The sequence below is a fragment of the Macaca nemestrina genome, chromosome 17, assembly GCF_043159975.1.
Source record: "Macaca nemestrina isolate mMacNem1 chromosome 17, mMacNem.hap1, whole genome shotgun sequence".
Lineage (NCBI taxonomy): Eukaryota > Metazoa > Chordata > Mammalia > Primates > Cercopithecidae > Macaca > Macaca nemestrina.
The window spans coordinates 50,437,483-50,460,459 of NC_092141.1; the positions used below are offsets into that span (position 1 = coordinate 50,437,483).

At 41.6% G+C, this 22,977-nt stretch overlaps 1 protein-coding gene across 1 annotated transcript in view; it reads right to left on the minus strand.

Annotated features, from left to right (window-relative positions):
* LOC105476828 (RAD51 paralog C) overlaps positions 1-22,977 on the minus strand; it is a 43,702-nt gene that overhangs the window by 4,032 nt on the left and 16,693 nt on the right. The window contains exons 5-7 of the mRNA XM_071082854.1: positions 20,953-21,084; positions 9,562-9,628; positions 5,924-5,984 (exon numbers count right to left, since the gene is read on the minus strand). Of these exons, the coding sequence (XP_070938955.1) occupies positions 5,924-5,984; positions 9,562-9,628; positions 20,953-21,084 (260 nt within the window). The remainder of the gene's footprint in view (positions 1-5,923; positions 5,985-9,561; positions 9,629-20,952; positions 21,085-22,977) is intronic.

Below are 22,977 nucleotides of genomic sequence, written 5' to 3' on the forward strand. Positions count from 1 at the left end.
GCTTTATTTGTTACTCTCTTAATTTTGAAATTGCCCCTCTTCTCAGACACAATTCAAAAGAAAAACAGAGACCAAAATACAGCCGAATCCAAAATGTCCTATAATCCATAATTGCAACTTTAAACATAAACAAAGTAACTGCTAATATGTAATAAAAGAATAGCTATGTTGAGGCTGGGCGCAGTGGCTCATGCCTCTAATCTCAGCACTTTGGGAGGCCACGGCAGGCAGATCACGAGATCAGGAGTTCAAGACCAGCCTGGCCAACATGGTGAAACCCCGTCTCTACTAAAGATACAAAAAAAAAAAAAAAAAATTAGCCAGGCCTGGTGGCACGCACCTGTAATACCAGCTACTCAGGAGGCTGAGGTAAGAGAATCACTTGAATTGGGGAGGCGGAGATTGCAGTGAGCCAAGATCGTGCCTCTGCACTCCAGCCTGGGCGACAGGCCGAGACTCAGTTTCACCAAAAAAAAAAAAAAAAAAGAATAGCTGTGTCGAGTAGAATTACAAACTTTTATAATTCTTTAGGGTTGATAATCTATCTTTAATGAAAAAATTCACAGAAAAAGAGAGGCAAGGTGTATTTTAACCTGCCTTAATAGGAAATGATTTTTTGAATGACAAAAATCAGCTAACTTTCTGAAAAACTGGTATCTAAATCACCTCATATCAACGGTATGTCCAAATAAGGTACCTAGTACATTTATCCTGAGGAAATTATTAAAAAGTGATAAGCTTTTAAGAAGCATTTACATGCTTATTAAGAATCCTAAAGTCGGCTGGGTGCAGCAGCTCATATCTATAATCCAGCACTTTGGGAGGCTGAGGTGGGCAGGTCACTTGAGGTCAGGCATTCGAGACCAGCCTGGTCAAAATGGTGAAACCCTGTCTCTACTAAAAATACAAAAGTTAGCCAAGTGTGGTGGCGCATGTCTATAATCCCAGCTACTTGGGAGGCTGAGGCAGGAGAATCGCTTGAATCAGGGAGGCGGATGTTGCAGGGAGCCGGTATCGCGCCACTGCACTCCAGCCTGGGTGACAGAGTGAGACTCCATCTCAAAAAACAAAAAAAGAATCCTAAAGTCAAAGGGGCATTAATTATTCAGGTTGAAAATCATCCTCAGGCCGGGCGCCGTGGCTCACACTTGTAATCCCAGCCCTTTGGGAGACCAAGGTGGATCACCTGAGGTCGGGAGTTGGAGACCAGACTGACCAACATGGAGAAACCTCGTCTCTACTAAAATTACAAAAAATTAGCCAGGCATGGTGGTGCATGCCTGTAATCCCAGCTACTTGGGAGGCTGAGGCAGAAGAATTGATTGATGAACCCAGGAGGCCGAGGTTGTGGTAAGCTGAGATCGCGCCATTGCACTCCAGCCTGGGCAACAAGAGCGAAACTCCATCTCAAAAAAAAAAAAAAAAAAAAAAAGTCCTCAAATTTCTAGGTAAAAATACCATTTTTATGCATCATGCCTCTTTAGAGATCTTTTTAAATGAAAACTAAACCAAAGAATCACTTGGCTCATGGCCCCAGTTGAGATGTAGCTTAACATATGGCTGAACTACATAGCTTGGGTCAGGAAGAAATAAGACAGAAGCACAATTTGTGCTCTAAAACTGAGCACACATATGAAACACTGTGTGGGGGTGTTGATTTATTACTCCACTCTACCACCAGATCATCTTGGCAAAGAGTAGTGTAATTCTGAATAATCTTGGCCTCGTATAATCATGAATATGCAAATTGGAGGAAAACCCACATAATATAAGGACACAGACAAAAGTATTTCTTTTAATAACTGTTGGAATATTATTCCATCATTAGTCTAAGGGTAAAAATCAGGTATTACTGGTGAAGGACAGGAGCTGGGGCATGAAACAGTACACCTAAGTTCAATTCCTAATATAAATTTGGCTATTCAAGATTTTTAGTTTCTGGATGGGTGCTGTGGCTCACACCTATAATCTCAGCACTTTGGGAGGCCAAGGTAGGTGGACTGCCTGAGCTTACGAGTTTGAGACCAGCCTGGGCAACATGGCGAAACCCCATCTCTACAAAAATTAGCTGGGTGTGGTGGTACATGCCTGTGGTCCCAGCTACTTGGGAGGCTGAGGTGGGAGGACTGCTTGAGCCCAGGAGGTTGAGGTTACAGTGAGCTGAGATCGCACCACTGCACTCTAGCCTGGGCAACAGAGTAAAACCCAGTCTCAAAAAAAAAAAAAAAAAAAGATTTTTTAGTCTTCCTCTCCAAATGAAAAATGTTCATTTTTATAACTATTTTTCACTGATAATGAATTTCTATTTCCATCCTTTTAAAATAAACTAAAATTTAAAAAGCATAAAAGCATACAAAATTTCATCCAACTTTTTTTTTTTTTTTTGAGACAGAGTCTCACTTTGCTGTCCAGGCTGGAGTGCAGTGGTTCAATCTTGGCTCACTGCAACCTCTGCCTCCCAGGTTCAAGCGGTTCTCCTACCTCAGCCTCCCGAGTAGCTGGGATTACAGGTGCCTGCCACCATGCCTGGCTAATTTTTTTGTATTTTTAGTAGAGACAGGATTTCCCCATATTGGCCAGGCTGGTCTCGAACTCTCAACCTCAAGTGATCCACCTGCCTCGGCCTCCCAAAGTGCTGGGATTATAGGTGTCAGCCACCATGCCTGGCCTCATTTTTTTTTTTAAATATCTTAGAGATGGGGTCCCATTTTGTGGCCCAGCCTGGAGTGTAATAGCACAATCATAGCTCACTGCCACCCTGACTTCCTGGGCTCAAGCGGTTTTCCCAACCCTGGCCTCCCAAATAGCTAGAATTATAGGTGCCCACCACCACGCCCGGCTAATTTTTTATTTATCTATAGAGGTGATGTCTTGCCATTTTGGCCAGACTGTTCTCCAACTTTTGGGCTCAAGCTCATGCAACTTCAACAACTTAAAGATGCCAGGTTTCAAATGATAAAGAGCAAAACTACTTCAATTCTATTAAATGATGTCAATTTATTTTGATTACATAAAGTATGTACATTATTTATCATATATCCACAGCCTGGGAAAAAAAAAGTTTGAAGAAAAAAGATTTTACCTAAAAAAAGGAATAAGCTACATATTCAGATTGGCTGGCAATCAACGCAATACTACAATTACCTTGTAGAAACAGTCATCATAGAAGAAATGAACTGAACTCTATTATAAAGTCAGCTATGGCTGGGTGTGGTGGCTCACGCCTGTAATCCCAGCACTTTGGGAGGCCAAGGTGGGAAGGTCACTTGAGGTCAAGAGTTCAAGACCAGCCTGGCCAAAATAGAGAAAGCCCGTCTCTACTAAAAATACAAAATTAGCAAGGCGTGGTGGCAGGCGCCTATAATACCAGCTACTCAGGAGGCTGAGACAAGAGAATCACTTGACCCCAGGAGGTGGAGGTTGAAGTGAGCCGAGATCTCACCATAGCACCTCAGCCTGGGCAAAAAGAGCGAAACTCCCTCTCAAAAAAAAAAAGTTTATAAAGTCAGCTATAAAATGTAGATAATACTATTTCAGCCTATAGCCATACCACCCTGAATGTGCCCGATCTCATCTGGTAATACTATTTCAAAGAATTATGTGGAAAATAAAATAAAATATATATACATACACATACATACATGTATGTACATATACACATATATATGTATATACATGTGTATATATACATCTATATGTATACATATATACATACATGTATATATACGTATACATACAGTGCTTTGCACAATAAAGGACAGTTAATAAATATTCAATAAATAGTAGCTATTATTTAATACTTATTCAGTTAACCTTTCTGGGCCTTGGTTTTCTGACTTTTAATAATAATCGGTATAGGTTCTGCAAATAATTATTAAAAAGATTATCTGAAATGTTGTAAAGTGCCTAGTAAAATACCTAGTACAAGCAAGCACTAAAATGACAGTATGAAAAATAAAAATTAAAATTAAAAAAGATCTTATGAGATGTAGAAAAAATATTATAGAACAGCAGATTTCCCCCAATCTATCTATATTCAATGTTGGTGTTGTACGTCATTTTCTTTTTTTGTGGGGGACGGAGTCTCACTCTGCCACCAGGCTGGAGGGCAGTGGCACAATCTTGGCTCACTGCAACCTCCACCTCCCGGGTTCAAGTGATTCTCCTGCCTCAGCCTCCTGAGTAGCTGGGACTAAAGGCATGTGCCACCATACCCAGCTAACTTTTTATTTTTAATAGAGACAGGGTTTCACCACGTTGGCCAGGATGGTCTTCATCTCCTGACCTCATGATCCACCTACCTCAGCCTCCCAAAGTGCTCGGATTACAGGTGTGACCCACTGCGTCCGGCCATGTATTTTATTTTCTAATTTCTTGGGAAGGATTTGTAAGAAGGTGAATTCATAAAAGGTTAACTCATGGTAAGCAAGATTTTCTGATCTCTTGGGTACCTTATCAATGCTAACTTCTAGAACTTGACAAAGAAGTCAAAGTTTTCCTCCTGATGAGTTCATAAAAAGATGAAATATCTTGCTCTGCTCCTATTATTTTTCTTCTTAAATGCATTTTATTAGTGAATATTTAATTATAGTCTGAAGAAGACTACTGTATATGATGGAATGTGCTTTACAGAATAACCTAAAACTGGGAAAGTATAAACAATATGTTCAAAAGACTCTCAGCTGGAGAACTGTTGCCAAATCTTTACAATAAGGTTTGGTGCCAAGAAAAGAACTCCTTTTGTGGCTCTAGTATACAGCCACGTAACTTACTAAACTAGGGGAACTATCTCAAACTGTGATCATAGAAAAAAAATTAGGGGGAGGATTTACCAGACATATTGGTTTAAAGTAAAAAATTTGTTTAAATTAGGGGGAGACAGTCAATAGTAAAGCACTATGTATTGTGGGGAAAAAAACGTTACCTGAGCTCTTCGCAAATACCATTTTTAAAGAAGACACAAACTGCACGATCAGTTGCAAAAGATACATACAGAAGTGTAATCGATTCTGTTACGAGCTTCGGGTCCGCAAAACCTAACTTGGTCAGGCAAGATTTTTTTCAGTTTGTAAAACAACAAAGAAATATAGATTAAAAAATAGACGATTTCACTGGCTAGGCCCAATATGTATTTAAGTGACCCTTTATTCCATCTTTACCCGCATGCCTTTTAATTTCTCCCTTTATTAGAGCATTTCCAAACCAAGACCTCTAGGTTATACCAATTAATCACAAAGCAGAGAGGCTAGTATAAATCTGACATTTTCTAGAAGTATAGAAAAGACTTCACTGCTTTCAATGGCCTATTTTCAAGAAAATAAAAGCTGGTTTGTTCACTTGCTCAGCAGCTTTAAAAACAAATACAAAGATTTCATGCTGCCATACTTTTAAAGAACAATACTTGTGAAATGCAGGTAACTGGATAATAAAAGCCGGAGAGCAAAATACAAAATGAAAAAAAAAGACACAATTTTATACAAGAAATACACTAAGGAACTAAGAAAAACCATTGTATGTTCCAAATAAATTAATTTTAAAGCTAACCTCAACAATTTTCCTTTTGTCCGGATTTTGTTCTTTTTTTTCAATCTCTTTCAGGAACACAGAGTACTCACCTCCTTCTACATGGCTAATAAATTATTTCAAAGAGCTTTAGAAAATGGCATTCCTTGGCCACCTACTCATTTCGGGTGCATGCGCCCCATCATTTAAATATTCCAGAGAATTTCCTATGTAGCTAAATATGCAGTAATAACAGCACATTTCTATGTTTGCTCTAGGTGATATCAGACAAGGCAACAAAAGTGTTACTTCATGGGTCATTGTATATCTCATCCACAGGACTAGCTCTAAGAAATCTGTAAGTGTTCATTCAGTGTAATTAACCCAATATTCAGAATTATTAACTTGTTTCTATACTGACCTTTGCTTTCGGTCCCAATGAAAGATTAGCCGTATTGTAGCAGCATGTCCCCAACTTTCCCCTAAGAGTAAAGAACATAATAACTGTATATTGCCTTACTGACTTGGTTATACATTTCTCAGAACCCCTCTGATCAAACATAATCTTACTTTATTTAACATAACAAAAGTTTACTTGCTTTCAAAAAACCTGGAAAATGAGTAATATCCTGAGATTACAAGATTTTTACCCATCTAGGGAAATAATGCAAATCATTATTCTCTATTTGCTTTTAGAAAACTTTATTGTCTGAGTCCATATGTGTGTCAATTTTCCATATCATCAAGCCTAACATATTTCTGACCTCCAGAAGAAAAGTAAAAACTCTGGTAAAATATTCTTTTTTTTTTTTTGACATCAACAGAATATGTAATTAACTTGTGGCATATTCATGTCATGGAAATGAACTACACTGTCATACAACAACATGGATGAATCCAAAAATAATAATGAGCACAAGTTGTCAGTCATATACAGTATAATTCTATTTATATAAAAGCTATAAATAAGCGACTGTTGGGGATATACAGACAGTAAAATCTATAAAAGCTAGGTGACAATTATACAAAATTCAGGACAGTGGTTGCCTCTTTGGGGGAGAGTACACGAGGCTCCTGGGGTGTGGTAATGTTCCATTTGTCAGTGTGAGCAATGGGCACCTGGACATTTATTATTGCTCTTCTAAATACACATTTTCATTTGTATATTCTATTTCACATTAAAAAGAAAAAAAGACCCAAAAAAAGCATTAGGTGTAACTCAAGATTTAAGCAATGGTGCTTGGGAGTACTATCGTATCATGTAGACACAGTGCAAGGAAATGAAAAGGTGGATATAATTTGTGAGGTAGAGATGATGGGCTCAGGATTGGACAAACTGAGCTCCTGAAACACAAGACTTTTATTATTAGTCATATTAGGTGTGAAACTGCCCTGAGATCACCATTTGCTTTTATGCTGGATTTGGAGGGCAAAGAGGGCAGTTGAACTCAGCAATTTACGTGTCCAGCACTGAAAATCTTCATGGTAAACAATTACTAATAGGTTATATGTTAGGTTACTTCTCAGTCCCACTCAGCTCAAAGGGTTTGTCATTACCCTACTGATTTGCACTTCTAAGTCTTCTGCCTGTTGCATTCTGATGATCCATTTCTACGCAAGACACAGAATCTAAAGCTGAGACATAGCAATAGAAGACCAAAGAACAGACACAGCAACAAAGTTTGTATGAAACAAATCAGGAGGGTAGGAATGAGATTTTGATGTGCATCCTGGCCAAATTCCAGAACTAGCAAAGAGAGGTCCGGTTTCTAATTCCAATCACAGCAAATTCAGCCATCTTATTTTCACACAGAAGTGGTCTACGTTGATTTTTAAATCTCTTTAAGGGATTAGGGAGCCTCTTAAATATAAAGGAAACTAAACTGATAGTAATGTAAAATGAGCAGTGACCTATCATACCAGCAAACACTGTCAAAAACAGAAAGCTAATAGTGGGACTGAAGTCTAGAACACAGGAGTTATGTTTATCCAGTGCTGCACTGTACAACAGGGCAGTCACTTGCCACATGTGGCAATTTAAATTTAAGTAAAATTCAATTAAACATTCCATTCCACAGCTGCACTAGCCACATTTTAAATGCCTCAATAGCCACATGTAGCAAGGGCTACTGCACTGAAGAGCACAGACATAGAACATTTCTATCATAACTGAAAGTTATATTGAACAATATCCTAGCAATATCCAAGATAAAGGGTGTTCTGCTAGTAAAGTAAGGTCGGCATCAGAATTATTACAACTTAAGCATAACATTCCTGAGGGCATCCATTTCCATTTATTTGCTTCTCTGCTCACCAACTCTGAACCCCTGCTTTCCCAACTTTCTGGTATCTGGGAAGAAAATAAACTGACTAGAAAACATAAATTTCACTCTGTTTGACAATTGTAATTCTCACTAAATTTATAAATTTGCTTTCTGATTTATCATGGAGTGCTGAAAGAATGAGTTTGAGAAAGGCTGAGTTTGATTACCCCTGAGTGGATCCAAACATTAGGAAGCTCTTAATTAAATGGGTGATAGAAAGTGACAAAAAGAGGTGGAAGAAACATGAGACTATTACACTCCCTTCCCTAACCTTCCTCCTTTTCATCCTGCTCACCTGGGCCAGGTTAGAATCTGTCCTTTGTACAGTACCCTGTACCTTTCTATTGTAACCTTTACGACATTATCTGTTTATAGAATGATCTATGCCATTAGTTGAAAACTAGTCCAGGGCAGAAACTTTTTTTTTTGAGACAGAGTTTTGCTCTTGTTGCCCAGGCTGGAGTGCAATGGCGCAATCTCAGCTTACTGCAACCTCTGCCTCCCAGGTTCAAGCGCTTCTCCTGCCTCAGCCTCCCGAGTAGCTGGGATCACAGGAATGTGCCACCGCACCCAGCTAATTTTGTATTTTTAGTAGAGACTGAGTTCTCCATGTTGGTCAGGCTGGTCTCAAACTCCCGAGCTCAGGTGATCCACCTACCTCGGCCTCCCAAAGTGCTGGGATTATAGGCATAAGCCACCGTGCCTGGCCAAAACTCTGGTAGAATACTCTTTAAGATTTTAGTGGAAATAAACCTTGAAGCATTGCATTCTAACAAAACCACGATATTCACTGTAATGTGATTTGTATTTAAGTGTATTCACCCTTCCTTCTCTCTAACACTGTGAACTCCCTGGGGGCAAGAATTTTGACACTATAGTTGCCAGACAGTAGATACGCACTTTTTTAAGAGTCTTACTCTGTCCCCCAGGTTGGAGTGCAGTGGCACGATCCCAGCACACTGCAGCCTGTGCCTCCCAGGTTCAAGCAATTCTCATTCCTCAGCCTCCCAAGTAGGGGGGATTACAAGTGTGCGCCACCATGTCCGGCTAATTTTTTGTATTTTTAGGAGAGACAGGGTTTCACCATGTTGACCAGGCCAGTCTTGAACTCCTGGTCTCAAGTGATCCGCCTCGGCCTCCCAAGGTGTTGGGATTACAGGTGTGAGAGGCTGTGTCTGGCCACTCAATAAATGTTAAATAACTAAAAGGAACAGCCAGTATTTAAGGGTACTGTGCTTAGTGCTAAGATTAACCAGTGAACAAGACAAATACAGTCTGCTTTCATGAAGCTATAGTATTCAATGAGAATCAAATGAAAGAGATAAGAAAAACTGTGATTTTTTTTTTTTTTTTGAGACGGAGTCTCGCTCTGTCGCCGGGGCTGGAGCGCAGTGGCCGGATCTCAGCTCACTGCAAGCTCCGCCTCCCGGGTTTACGCCATTCTCCTGCCTCAGCCTCCTGTGTAGCTGGGACTACAGGCGCCCGCCACCTCGCCCGGCTAGTTTTTTGTATTTTTTTAGTAGAGACGGGGTTTCACCGTGTTCGCCAGGATGGTCTCGATCTCCTGACCTCGTGATCCGCCCGTCTCGGCCTCCCAAAGTGCTGGGATTACAGGCTTGAGCCACCAGGCCCGGCCGAAAAACTGTGATTAACTAAAATGTTTATCTGGAAAATCAAATGAAAGAGATAAGAAAAACTGTGATTAACTAAAATGTTTATCTGATTAATTACCCACCTAATGCAGGAACGAGCAAGGCCTGATTTTTATCAATCTTTGTTGTCATCTGATTGGTTAAAATTACCTACAAAAACAAAATGTAAGAAAATTAGGTGAGTCTCCTTAAAAATTATCAAGTAGACCAGCCCGGCCAAGATTGTGAAACCCCATCTCTACTAAAAATACAAAAATTAGCCAGGCATGGTGGCATGCACCTGTAATCCCAGCTACTCGGGAGGCTGAGGCAGGAGAATAACTTGAACCTGGGGCAGGCAGAGGTTGCTGTGAGCCAAGATCAGTCCACTTCACTCCAGCCTGAACAAAAGAGCGAAACTCTGTCTCACTAAATAAATAAATAAATACATACATAATTAATCAAGTAAACAGTGATTTTAGTAATCTGAAAATAATCTACCTATTACAGACAGCCATTTAAGTAATACAAATTTTTCTGATAAAAAAATTTTAAAATATACTCATAAAAAGATGGAGTTATCTGAAAATATGATTCTACTGATCATAAAATATTTTATTTTCATACTTTAGAGATGAGGTCTTGCTATGTTGCCCAGGTTGTCCTTGAAGTCCTAGACTCACATGATCTTCCCACCTCAGCCTCTTGAATAGCTGGGACTAAAGGTGTTTGCCAAATCTAGCTCATAAAACTTTTTTTTTTTTTTTTTTAAGACACAGGGTCTTGCTGTGTTACCCAGGCTGATCTTGAACTCTGAACTCCTGGACTCACACAATCCTCCTGCCTCAGCCTCCCAAAGTGCTGGGATTACAGGCATAAGCCACTGTACTTGACCTATAAAAAACTTTTAAAAAAATTAGCTGGGCATGGTGGTGCACAACTGTAGTCCCAGTTACTCAGGAGGCTGAGGTAGGAGAATTGCTTGAGCCCAGGAGGTTGAGGCAGCAGTGAGCCATGATCCTGTCACCGTACTCCAGCCTGGCGAACAAGTAAGACCTTGCTCAAAAAAGAAAGATTGAGCCTCGCTCTGTTGCCCAGACTGGAGTGCAATGGTGCGATCTCAGCTCACTTCAATCTCCGCCTCCCAGGTTCAAGCAATTCTCCTGCCTCAGCCTCCCAAGTAGCTACGATTACAGGTGCCTGCCACCATGCCTGGCTAATTTTTGCATTTTTAGTAAAGACGGGGTTTTAATATGTTGGCCAGCCTGTTCTAGAACTCCTGACCTCAAGTGATCCACCCACCTCAGCCTCCCAAAGGGCTGGGATTATAAGCATGAGTCACTGTGCCTGGCCTGAGTCCATGTTCTTTTTTTTTTTTTTTTTTTTTTTTTTTTTTTTTTTTTTTTTTTAGACGGAGTCTCGCTCTGTCGCCCAGGCTGGAGTGCAGTGGCCGGGTCTCAGCTCACTGCAAGCTCCGCCTCCCGGGTTCACGCCATTCTCCTGCCTCAGCCTCCGGAGTAGCTGGGACTACAGGCGCCCGCCACCTCGCCCGGCTAGTTTTTTGTATTTTTAGTAGAGACGGGGTTTCACCATGTTAGCCAGGATGGTCTCGATCTACTGACCTTGTGATCCACCCGTCTCGGCCTCCCAAAGTGCTGGGATTACAGGCTTGAGCCACCGCGCCCAGCCCATGTTCTTTATCATTATTGCCTCCCTAGAATATTTTTATTGAAAGGAATATGAAATCCTTAATAAATACCTCAGTGTTTATACTTTTAGGAAGGAGGCAAATATAGTATTACTGTTTATAATTTTATAGGAAAAAAGGAAACTGAGGCAACAAATTATGAGAAGAGACTTAAAACTCATTTTAAAAAGTACAATATAAGTAGATGAACTAGGAAAAAAAAAATCCTAGTAGTCAGGTCAAATGACTCCAAATTATGATTATGCTAGTTGGCTAGTAACAGCCACAGGTGTTGCTTTGCAACTCACAGATGGCCCTCCAGGTTTCATATTGCTAATTCTCTTTGTATAAATACTGACCTACAAAAAAGGTTCCAGGTTTTGAAAGACAGTAATTTTAAATAAAAGCAAGGAAAACAAAAGTGTTTAAGGTTGACTTAACATAGAAGTCAGATCTGTTATCTTTCCACCCAAAAATCTCCAGAAATGGTTACTTTATATACTCTTCTAATACATATCTTCCCTCTAGAAAAAAGAGTTAATATTGCAAACCAAAACTGATAACGAAATTCTTTGAAAAGCAGTAAGAAAAAGGTGTCTGCTCTGAAAATGAGTATTTTACATAAGAAAACTGAAAAACAGCCCAGGAGCGGTGGCTCAGGCCTATAATTCCAGCATTTTGGGAGGCCAAGGCAGGCAGATCACCTGAGGTCAGGAGTTCGAGACCAGTCTGGCCAACATGGCGATACCCCATCTCTACCAAAAACACAAAAAATTAGCCGGACATTGGGGCAGGCACCTGTAACCCCAGCTACTTGGGAGGCTGAGGCACGAGAATCGCTTAAATCCAGGAGGCGGAGGTTGCAGTGAGCCAAGACTGTACCACTGCACTCCAGCCTGGGCAACGAGAGCTAGACTCCATCGCAAAAAAAAAGAAAAAGAAAACTGAGAAAGAAACAAAAGGTTGTTTGGCTGTTCCCATTGCAGTGGTAACACCCTAACATTTCTGTCCGGCCACAAAGGAGAAATCTGTGATCCACCTAGATCTCAATTAGAAACCAAGTGAATGACAAGATTTTCTTCCAGTTCCCCTCCCCTTACATGCCACAGGGCATTCTCCATTTGTTACCTCTCACTAGGCACCTTAGAAAAAGCTAAGCAGGAATTTAAATTGGAAGCTTTTCTTTCTTTCTTTTCTTTTTTTTTTTTGAGACAAGGTCTCATTCTGTTGCTCAGGCTGGAGTACAATGGCATGATCTTGGCTCACTGCAACCTCCGCCTCCTGGGTTCAAGTGATTCCCCTGCCTCAGCCTCCTGAGTAGCTGGGATTACAGGTGTGAGCCACCACGCCTGGTTAAGTTTGTATTTTTAGTAGAGGTGGGGTTTCTCCATGTTGGTCAGGCTGATCTTGAACTCCCGACCTCAGGTGATCTGCCCACCTCGGCCTCCCAAAGTGGTAGGATTACAGGCATGAGCCACCACACCCGGCCGGCAGCTTTTCTTAAGAGTATTTTTTAGAAATGGGGTCTCGCCGGGCGCAGTGGCTCAAGCCTGTAATCCCAGCACTTTGGGAGGCCGAGACGGGCGGATCACAAGGTCAGGAGATCGAGACCATCCTGGCTAACACGGTGAAACCCCGTCTCTACTAAAAAATACAAAAAACTAGCCGGGCGCAGTGGCGGGCGCCTGTAGTCCCAGCTACTCGGGAGGCTGAGGCAGGAGAATGGCAGGAACCCAGGAGGCGGAGTTTGCAGTGAGCTGAGATCTGGCCACTGCACTCCAGCCTGGGCGGCAGAGCGAGACTCCGTCTCAAAAAAAAAAAAAAAAAAAAAAAAATTGAAATGGGGTCTCACTCTGTCACCCAGGCTGGGGTGCAACGACACAATCATAGCTTACTGCAGCCTTGAAGTCCTGGGCTCAAACAATCTTCCTGCCTCAGCTTCCCTAGTAGCTAGAACTATAGGCAAGCACCACCATGCCTAACTAATTTTTAAATTATTTGTAGAGACAGGGTTTGGCTATGTTGCCCAGACTAACCTTGAACTCCTGGCCTCAAGTGATCCTCCCACCTTGGCCTCCCAAAGTGCTGGGATTATAGGTATGAGCCACTGTGCCTGGCCCACATGTAGCTTTTAAAAGTTAAATTAGCCGGGTGTGGTGGCTCACGCCTGTAATCCCAACACTTTGGGAGCCCAGGTGGGCAGATCATGAGATCAGGAGATCGAGACCATCCTGGCTAATACGGTGAAACCCCGTCTCTACTAAAAATACAAAAAATTAGCCAGGCGTGGTGGCATGTGCCTATAGTCCCAGCTACTCGGGAGGCTGAGGCAGAAGAATGGTGTGAACCCAGGAGGCAGAGCTTGTAGTGAGCTGAGATCGCACCACTGCACTCCACCACTGCACTCCAGCCTGGGCGACAGAGCGAGACTCAATCTCAAAAAAAAAAGGTAAATTAGAGGCCAGGCGTGGTGGTTTATGCCTGTAATTCCAGCACTTTGGGAGGCTGAGGCGGGCAGATCACAAGGTCAGGATATCGAAGCCATGCTGGCTAACACAGTGAAACCCCGTCTCAACTAAAAATACAAAAAGTTAGCCGGGCGTGATGGCAAGCACCTGTAGTCCCAGCTACTCGGGAGGCTGAGGCAGGAGAATCGCTTGAACCTGAGAGGAGGCTGCAGTGAGCCAAGATGGTGCCACTGTACTCCAGCCTGGGCGAGAGAGTAAGACTCCATCTCAAGAAAGAAATAAATAAATAAGTTAAATTAAAACTATAAAGTCAGCAGATCAGTAGTATTAGCTATATTTCAAGTGCTGAACAGTCATGCAGCTACTGTACTAGACTGTACATTTTCATCTTTCCATCAGATCTACTGGACAGTGCTGGTTTAGACAGAGTAGTTTACCCATTATGTACCTTCAGGAAAATATAAATCAAACTACTGATTTACCAGGTATTCAACATGCCAAAATTAGAATTTCCGATTATTAGCAAATATTTATATAGTAATTATATTACTTTTGCAAAACGATTGGCCTCCGTGATACAACTGAAAATTATTATGTGATTATGCCAAGCTTCTAAAAAATAGTGTTTTTTTGTTTTTGTTTTTGTTTTTAAGACAGAGTCTTGCTCTGTTGCCCAGGCTCAAGTGCAGTAGCACAACCTCGGCTCACTGCAACCTCTGCCTCCTGGGTTCAAGTGATTTTCCTGCCTCAGCCTCCCAAGTAGCTAGGATTTCAGGTGCCCGCCACCAGGCTTGGCTAAATTTTGTATTTTTAGTAAAGACAGGGTTTCACTATGTTGGCCAGGCTGGTCTCGAACTCCTGACCTCAGGTGATCCACCCAGCTCGGCCTCCCAAAGTGCTGTGATTACAAGAGTGAGCCACCATACCGGGCCAAAAATTTAAAACGTAAAGTAACAATCACTTGAAATTATGAACTTCAGGCCGGGCGCGGTGGCTCAAGCCTGTAATCCCAGCACTTTGGGAGGCCGAGGCGGGCGGATCACGAGGTCAGGAGATCGAGACCATCCTGGCTGACACGGTGAAACCCCGTCTCTACTAAAAAATACAAAAAACTAGCCGGGCGAGGTGGCGGGCGCCTGTAGTCCCAGCTACTGGGGAGGCTGAGGCAGGAGAATGGCGTGAACCCGGGAGGCGGAGCTTGCAGTGAGCTGAGATCCGGCCACTGCACTCCAGCCTGGGCGGCAGAGCGAGACTCCGTCTCAAAAAAAAAAAAAAAAAGAAATTATGAACTTCAGAGCTTTAAAAATATTTCTGCCATCCAATGTCCTTCAACCAATGAACAGATAAACAAAATGTGATATATCCATAAAACGCAAAATTATTCAGTCATTAAAAAGACATTGATAGGTGCTAAAATACAGATAAACCTTGAAAACATGTTAAGTGAAAGAAGTCAGACATAAAAGGCCACATACTGTCTGATCTGCTTATATAAAATGTCAAGAAAAGACAAATTCACAGAAACACAAAGCATACTAGTGGTTATGAGGGACTGAGGGAGGGCAGAATGGAGAATGACAGTTAATGAAAAAGGTTTTGGTTTTTTTTGAGACAAGAGTTTCGCTCTTGTTGCCCAAGCTGGAGTGCAATGGCGCCGTCTTGGCTCGCTGCAACCTCCGCCTCCCAGTTTCAAGCTATTTTCCTGCCTCAGCCTCCAGAGTAGCTGAGTAGTAGGTGGGCACCCACCACCACAACCGGCTAATTTTTTTGTAGTTTTAGTAGAGAAAGGGTTTCACCACGTTGGCCAGGCAGGTTGCAAACTCCTGACCTCAGGTGATCCACCCACCTTGGCTTCCCAAAGTGCTGGAATTACAGGGGTGAACCATTGCGCCCAGTCGAAAAGAGGGTTTGTTTTTTTTTTTTAAATCTGGAACTGTGAGTTTCCCAGAACCAGAATTACTTTCTCCATAGGGTACAAAGTTATAGTTGACCATAAGAAAAATTTGCATGAGATTTGAAAAGTGAGTCAAGGAGCAAACACTTTAAATATTCTGAAATTCATTGTGAGGTGGTTTCTTTTTTGGGGTGATGGAAATATTCTAAAATTATACAGTGGTGATGTTTGCAAAACTCTGTGGATACACTGAAAATCACTGAATTGTACATGTTGCAAGGATGAATTTTATAGTATATGGATTATGTCATTAAAGCTGTTTAAAAAATTATGCCAATAATAAAAAAAAACAACATATTTTTAAAGGACTTTCCCTATATCGATTTGGCAAAGATTTAAAAGACTAGTACCTGGCGGGGCGTGGTGGCTCACGCCTATAATCCCAGCACTTTGGGAGGCCAAGGCGGGCGGATCACCAGGTCAGGATATTCAGACCATTCTGGCTAACACGGTGAAACCCGTTTCTACTAAAAATATAAAAAATTAGCCAGGCATGGTGGCACGCGCCTGTAGTCCCAGCTACCCAGGAGGCTGAGGCAGGAGAATCTCTTGAACCCAGGAGGCACAGGTTGCAGTAAGCCGAGATCGAGCCACAGCACTCCAACCGGGGCAACAGAGCAAGACTCCATTTCAAAGACATAAATAAATTAAACGACTGGTACCCAAAGTTGGTAAAGATATGGGAAAACAAGAGTTCCCATTCATTGCCGTAGAGACATACTTTGGAGCATAGTTTCTGAGGGTAATTTTATAATATAAAACAAAATGTTCAAAAATCTATTCCTTTGGCTTAATATTTTCACTTTAAGAAATTTATTCTAGGCTAGGTGTGGTGGCTCATGCCTGTAATCCCAGCACTTTGGGAGGCAGAGGAGGGTGGATCACTTGAGGCCAGGAGTTTGAGACCAGCCTGGCCAACATGGTGAAACCCCACCTCTACTAAAAATACAAAAACCAGCCAGGTGTGGTGGTGCATGCCTGTAATCCCAGCTATTCGGGAGACTGTGGAATGAGAAGCTCTTGAACCTGGGAGGTGGAGACTGCAGTGAGCCAAGAGTGTGACGCTGTACTCCAACCTGGGTGACAGAGGAAGACTCTGTCTAAAACAGGAAAAAAAAAAAAGAGACAATCAATAAGGAGGTGGTTAAAAAAACTACACTACAGGCTGTGCACAGTGGCTCATGCCTAGGGAAGGTTGAAGCAGGAGGATCCCTTAAGCCCAGGAGTTCAAGAACAGCCTAGGCAACATAGTGAGACCTCATCTCTACAAAAAACTTATTTATTTATTTATTTTGGAGATAGAGTCTCACTGTGTCTCCCCAGCTGGAGTGCAATGGTATGATCTTGGCTCACTGCAACCTCCACCTCCTGAGTTCAAGTGATTCTCCTGCCTCAGCCTCCCAAGTAGCTAGGACTACAGGTAAGCACCACCATGTCCAGCTAATTTTGGTATTATTAGTAGAGACAAGGTTTCAACATGTTGGCCAGGCTGGTCTTGAACTCCTGACCTCAAGTGATCTGCTCGCCCCGGCCTCCCATAGTGGCGGGGTTACAGGTGTGAGCTTCCACACCCAGCCTCTACAAAAAATTTTAAAAATGACTGGGTGTGGTGGTGTGTGCCTGTAGTCTCAGTTACTCAGGAGGCTGAAGTGAAAGGATTGCTTAAGCCCAGGAGATTGAGGCTACAGTGAACCAAGATCATGCCACTGCACTCTAGCCTGGGTGACAGAGCGAGACTCTGTTTCAAAAAAAAAAACCCAAAAACAAATACAAATACAAATACAAAAAAAACCTATGCTACAGTCAAACAACAAAATACTAGGCAGTTATTAGCGCAAAGCAGACTTATTAGTGTACATAGAAGAAAAAAAGTAGTGTACGTGGAAAGATGTTCACAATATATTAAGTGAAAAACAGAAAACTGCTTTGCACAATAGCATGTATAATATGACCTCATTTTCATTTCTTTTTGTGTTTTTGAAGACAGGGTCTTGCTCTGCTGCCTAGGCTGGAATGCAGTGGTGCGATCTCAGCTCACTGCAACCTTTGCCTTCTAGCCTCAAGCAATCCTCCTCCCACCTCAGCCTCTGAAGTAGCTAGGACTATGGGTGCGTGCCACTATGCTTGGCTAACATTTTTTTAAAAATTTGTAGCAATGAGGTCTCACTATATTTCCCAGGCTGGTCTCAAATTCATGGGCTCAAGTGATCCTCCCACCTTGGCCTCCCCAAGTGCTGGGATTACAGGCGTAAGCCACTGCGGTGGCATGACCTCTTTTTCTTTTTTTTTTGAGATGGAGTCTTGCTCTGTCGCCCAGGCTGGAGTGCAGTGGCGCGATCTCAGAACACTGCAAGCTCTGCCTCCCAGGTTCATGCCATTCTCCTGCCTCAGCCTCCCAAGTAACTGAAATTACAGGTGCCCACCACCACACCCGGCTAATTTTTTGTATTTTTAGTAGAGACGGGGTTTCACCGTGTTAGCCAGGACAGTCTTGATCTCCTGACCTCATGATCCACCTGCCTCAGCCTCCCAAAGTGCTGGGATTACAGGCGTGAGCTACCACGCCTGGTCTATGACCTCATTTTCTAAAAAGTAAGTTTGTGGGCCAGGCGCGGTGGCTCACGCCTGTAATCCCAGCACTTTGGGAGGCCGAGGCGGGAGGATCACGAGGTCAGAAGATTGAGACCGTCCTGGCTAACACGGTGAAACCCCGTCTCTACTAAAAATACAAAAAATTAGCCGGGCGTGGTGGTGCATGCCTGTAGTCCCAGCTACTCGGAGGCTGAGGCAGGAGAATGGTGTGAACCCAGGAGGCAGAGCTTGCAGTGAGCCGAGATGGTGCCACTGCATTCCAGCCTGGGCGACAAAGCGAGACTCCGTCTCAAAAAAAAAAAAAATAAAATAAAATAAAAAGTAAGTTTGTAGATGTGTAAATTCTGCAAAAATATTTACACCAGACAACAATATTTATACCATCTCTAAGTAATGAATAATCGCTTTCTACATTTCTTATTGTTTAGATCTTTTTTTTTTTTTTTTACAAAAAGCATACATAACTTAAAATTTTTCTTTTGTTTTTTCTTTGAGACGGAGTCTTACTCTCTCACCCAGGCTGGAGTGCAGTGGCGCGCTCTCGGCTCACTGCAACCTCCGCCTTCTGGGTTCAAACAATTCTCTTGCCTCAGCCTGAGTAGCTGGGATTACAGGTGCGCACCACCAAGCCTGACTAATTTTTGTATTTTTAGTAGAGATGGTTTCACCACGTTGGTCAGGCTGGTCTCGAACTCCTGACCTCATGATCCACCCACCTCAGTCTCCCAAAGTGCTGGGATTACAGACGTGAGCTGCTGTGCCTGGCCAATTATTCTTATTTTATGTAATTTTTTTTTTAGAGATGGGATCAGGCTTTGTTGTCCAGGCTGGCCTCAAACTCCTGGCTTCAGGCGATCCTCCCACTTTGGCCTTCCAAAAGTATTGGGATTACAGGTATGAGCTACCACATCTGGCCTTAAAATTATAAAATACATTATCAAAAGCCATACATGTTATATATAAGCTAATTGGGAAAAAAACCTTCAAGCAAAGAAATTATAAAGTAAGAAAGGGAAAGTGTGTCCTTAACCCTACAAAATTCCATCCTTTGAAGTAGCCAAGGCCGGGCACAGTGGCTCATGCATGTAATCCTAGCACTTTAGGAAGCTGAGGCCGGCAGATGATCGCTTGAGCCGAAGAGTTCATGACCAGCTGGGCAACATGGTGAAACCCCATCTCTACAAAAAAAAAAAAAAAAAAAAAAACAAAGTGGGAGAATCACTTGAGCCCGGGATGTCGAGGCTGCAATGAGCCCTCACTGCACCACTGCACTTCAGTAAGATTCTGTCTCCAAAAAAAAAATAAAAAAGAAGTAGCCAATGTTAATGTTTTGGTCCTTTCATATCATTCTCTTCATATATACAAATATAAATGCATACATATAATTTTGTTTTCTCTAAACTGAGATTACACTAAATATATTTTATATACAACCTAAATTTCTTCTCAGTAACCTATATGTAAATATCTTCTTCCATGTTAGGACGTTTATATTTACATCACTCTTCTTAAACACTACCTACTATTTGATGTTATTGTTTGGATTGCTTTTTTAGTCAGAAAAGGTGAAGCTATTTCTGTTAAAATAAAAACATAACTATGCAACCCATTAGTCTTGAGTGCCCCCTACTGGAGGCTCTTCACTGATATTAACAAAAGGCTAAATTACGATTAATTTAAGCAAGAAGTAATTCAAACACAGGGCACTATGCTTTTCAGCATATGGCAAAAAATCTGGAAATTAAAAGAAAAAAGTATACTTTAAAATTATTTTACTGAGAAAGTTCTTTATTTACTTATGATGCATTATAGGTATGTGCTAAAGTCTCTCCAATTAAGGCAAAGACAAAGAAACCAAATTTAGCAGTTTGACCTTACATCTTACTACCAGACAAATGTGTGTATTTGTGTCAGTGGTGAGATGGGGATTCAGGGTGGGAAGTAATGGCGAACAGGTAGTTAAAGAGGAGTGAGGTAAAACTTTAAAAAAAAAAATCTCTTCCCTTCTGAACTGATATATACTTCTCTCCTCACATTTCAAATCTTCAAGAGGTATTTGGCTCTACCTCAAAGCACCTCGGTTGTTTACACTAGGTAATGTTTCGATCCATCTGAATCTGTGATTACATACCACATAATAATCAAAGACTCAGAGTAGAAGAAAACCAGCGATATTGGAAGAGTTAACCTGAAAAACATCCAAAGTATATTTAAACAAAGAAGACACTGCAATTAACAAAGGTGGCACTTCTTTATCAAACAAAATCCTTTTTTTTTTTCTCGAGACGGAGTCTTGCTGTTGCCCAGGCTGGAGTGCGATGGTGCGTTCTCCGCCCACTGCAACCTCTGCCTCCTGGGTTCAAGCGATTCTCCTGCCTCAGCCTCCCGAGTAGCTGAGATTACAGGGGCATGCCACCACGCCCGGATAATTTTTTGTATTTTTTTTTTTCAGTAGACACAGAGTTTCACCATGTTGGCCAGGCTAGTCTCAAACTCCTGACCTCATGATTCACCTGCCTTGGCCTCCCAAAGTGCTAGGATTACAAGCGTGAGCCACTGCGCCCAACCACAAAGTCCATTTTTAAAAATGACATATTAATTATGCTTGTTTTCCAGAAAAACTGACACTTATGACCAGAATTTTTTAATAGAAACCAAAACCAAACTGAAACTTTACTCAAAACTGCATGTCTATATTATTTGTCAGGCAAATGCTATTTTGATATTTCTAGACATTAACATTTTATACAGTCTTGACTTTGTTCTAAAATTCTCTTCACTAGTTAATACTTACAGCTAATCTGTGATTATTTGCAAGGCTGATCATTTGCTGGGCTAGGCCATTTAATAACCGAGTACGAAGAGACAGGTCATCTAGGTCATGACGAAATGGAAAAGCAATACCATCCACTATCACTAGTCGAACCTAAATACAGAAGAGATAATATTAGATTTGGTATCAAAAATAAAATAATAAAAATGACATCCAAAAACCATAGTCCGTTACAGGAAAAAATCTTAAAACCCAGGGCTTTATTTCCAACTGTCTAAAAAATGGCTTTCTTTTGAAAAGTTACAAAGCTATTCACCCAATACTTTCTGCGGTAATCACTAAAAGTTAAAATGGACTCTGCTTTGATAATTTCTCAACTTTAAAAAAGTAATTCAAAGGCCAGTCACGACGGCTTACAAAGTAATCCCAACACTTTGGCAGGCCGAGGCAGGTGGATCACGAGGTCAGGAGTTCAAGACCAGCCTGGCCAAGATGGTGAAACTCCATCTCTACTAAAACTACAAAAATTAGCTAGGCGCAGTGGCAGGCACCTGTAACCCCAGCTACTCGGGAGGCTGAGGCAGGAGAATCGCTTGAACCCTGGCAGCAGAGGTTGTGCCACTGCACTCCTGTCTGGGCAACAGAGTAAGACTTTGTCTCAAAAAAAAAAAAAAAAAAAAAAAAAAAAAAAAAAAAAAAAAAAAAAAAAAAAAAAAAAGAAATTCAAAAAGAAAAAGGAATAATTATAATTTTCTTTTTTCTTTTTTTTGAGACAGAGTCTCGCTCTGTAACACAGGCTGGAGTGCAGTGGCGTGATCTCGGCTCACTGCAAGCTCCACCTCCCGGGTTCACACCATTCTCCTGCCTCAGCCTCCTGAGTAGCTGGGACTACAGGCGCCTGCCACCACACCCGGCTAATTTTTTTGTATTTTTTAGTGGAAACGGCGTTTCACTGTGTTAACCAGGATGGTCTCAATCTCCTGACCTCGTGATCCGCCCACCTTGGCCTTCCAAAGTGCTGGGATTACAGGCATGAGCCACTGCGCCCAGCCGAATAATTATAATTTTCTTATAACTTGCCACTGTACACAGTCTTTACTGATAAAAAGCACATTTAAAGTATTTACAAAACATTCGGAAAAGGGGTAAAGAAAAAGTCTTGGTAAAACAACAAATTTGTCAATTAAACACACCAATTTTACCTTCAGGGTTCCTTTTAGGTTTCTTGAAAAAAAAAAAAAAACACCCCTTCAGGCTGGGTGCAGTGGCTCAAACCTGTAATCCCAGCACTTTGGGAGGCCGAGGCAGGTGGATCATGAGGTCAGGAGTTTGAGACCAGCCTGGCCAACATGGTGAAGCCTTGCCATGTACTTCAGCGTGGGGGACAGAGTAAAACCCTTTCAAAAGAAAGCCCTCCTAAAGCAAAACATAAACAGCGAGGTTAGAAGAATAAACCAATATATAAACCTTAATATCACAAAATCAAAAAGCATCTAGAAACTAATCGAAATGTAAACAAACAAAAAACCCCAATGCTGTTTTTTTTTTTCTATCTAGTGAGGGCTAGATTAAAGAAGAGGTTTTTATGAAGCAATGTCTAAGTCAGTCATTTTTTTTAAAGTATTTGTTTCTTCATTTAGAAGTATTAACTGACACATCCTTTCCTATATGCTAGTTACTGTTCCAGGCATTGGGGATGATATAGTAAATAAGAGAGAAGAATATAGTAAATAAAAGAGAAGGTCCCTGCTCTCTTGGAGTTTATGTTTTAGTGGAGTAAGGCACCATTAATATGCAAACAAACACACGAATAAGGTAATTTCCAATAATTATAACAAAATAAAACCGGACAAAGTGATGAAGAATAGTTTAACACTAATAAAAAGCACAAAAATGCAAAAAAAAGTGGCATTATAAAGACGGTGAAAAGGACACTTATTTACAGTATGACAGCTGATATAAAAAGGCAGAACATGACCTTGTTCATCCTTAGCTGGGAATGTGTGCACAGGTTGATTCGACTTTTCATGACTCCACACATGACCA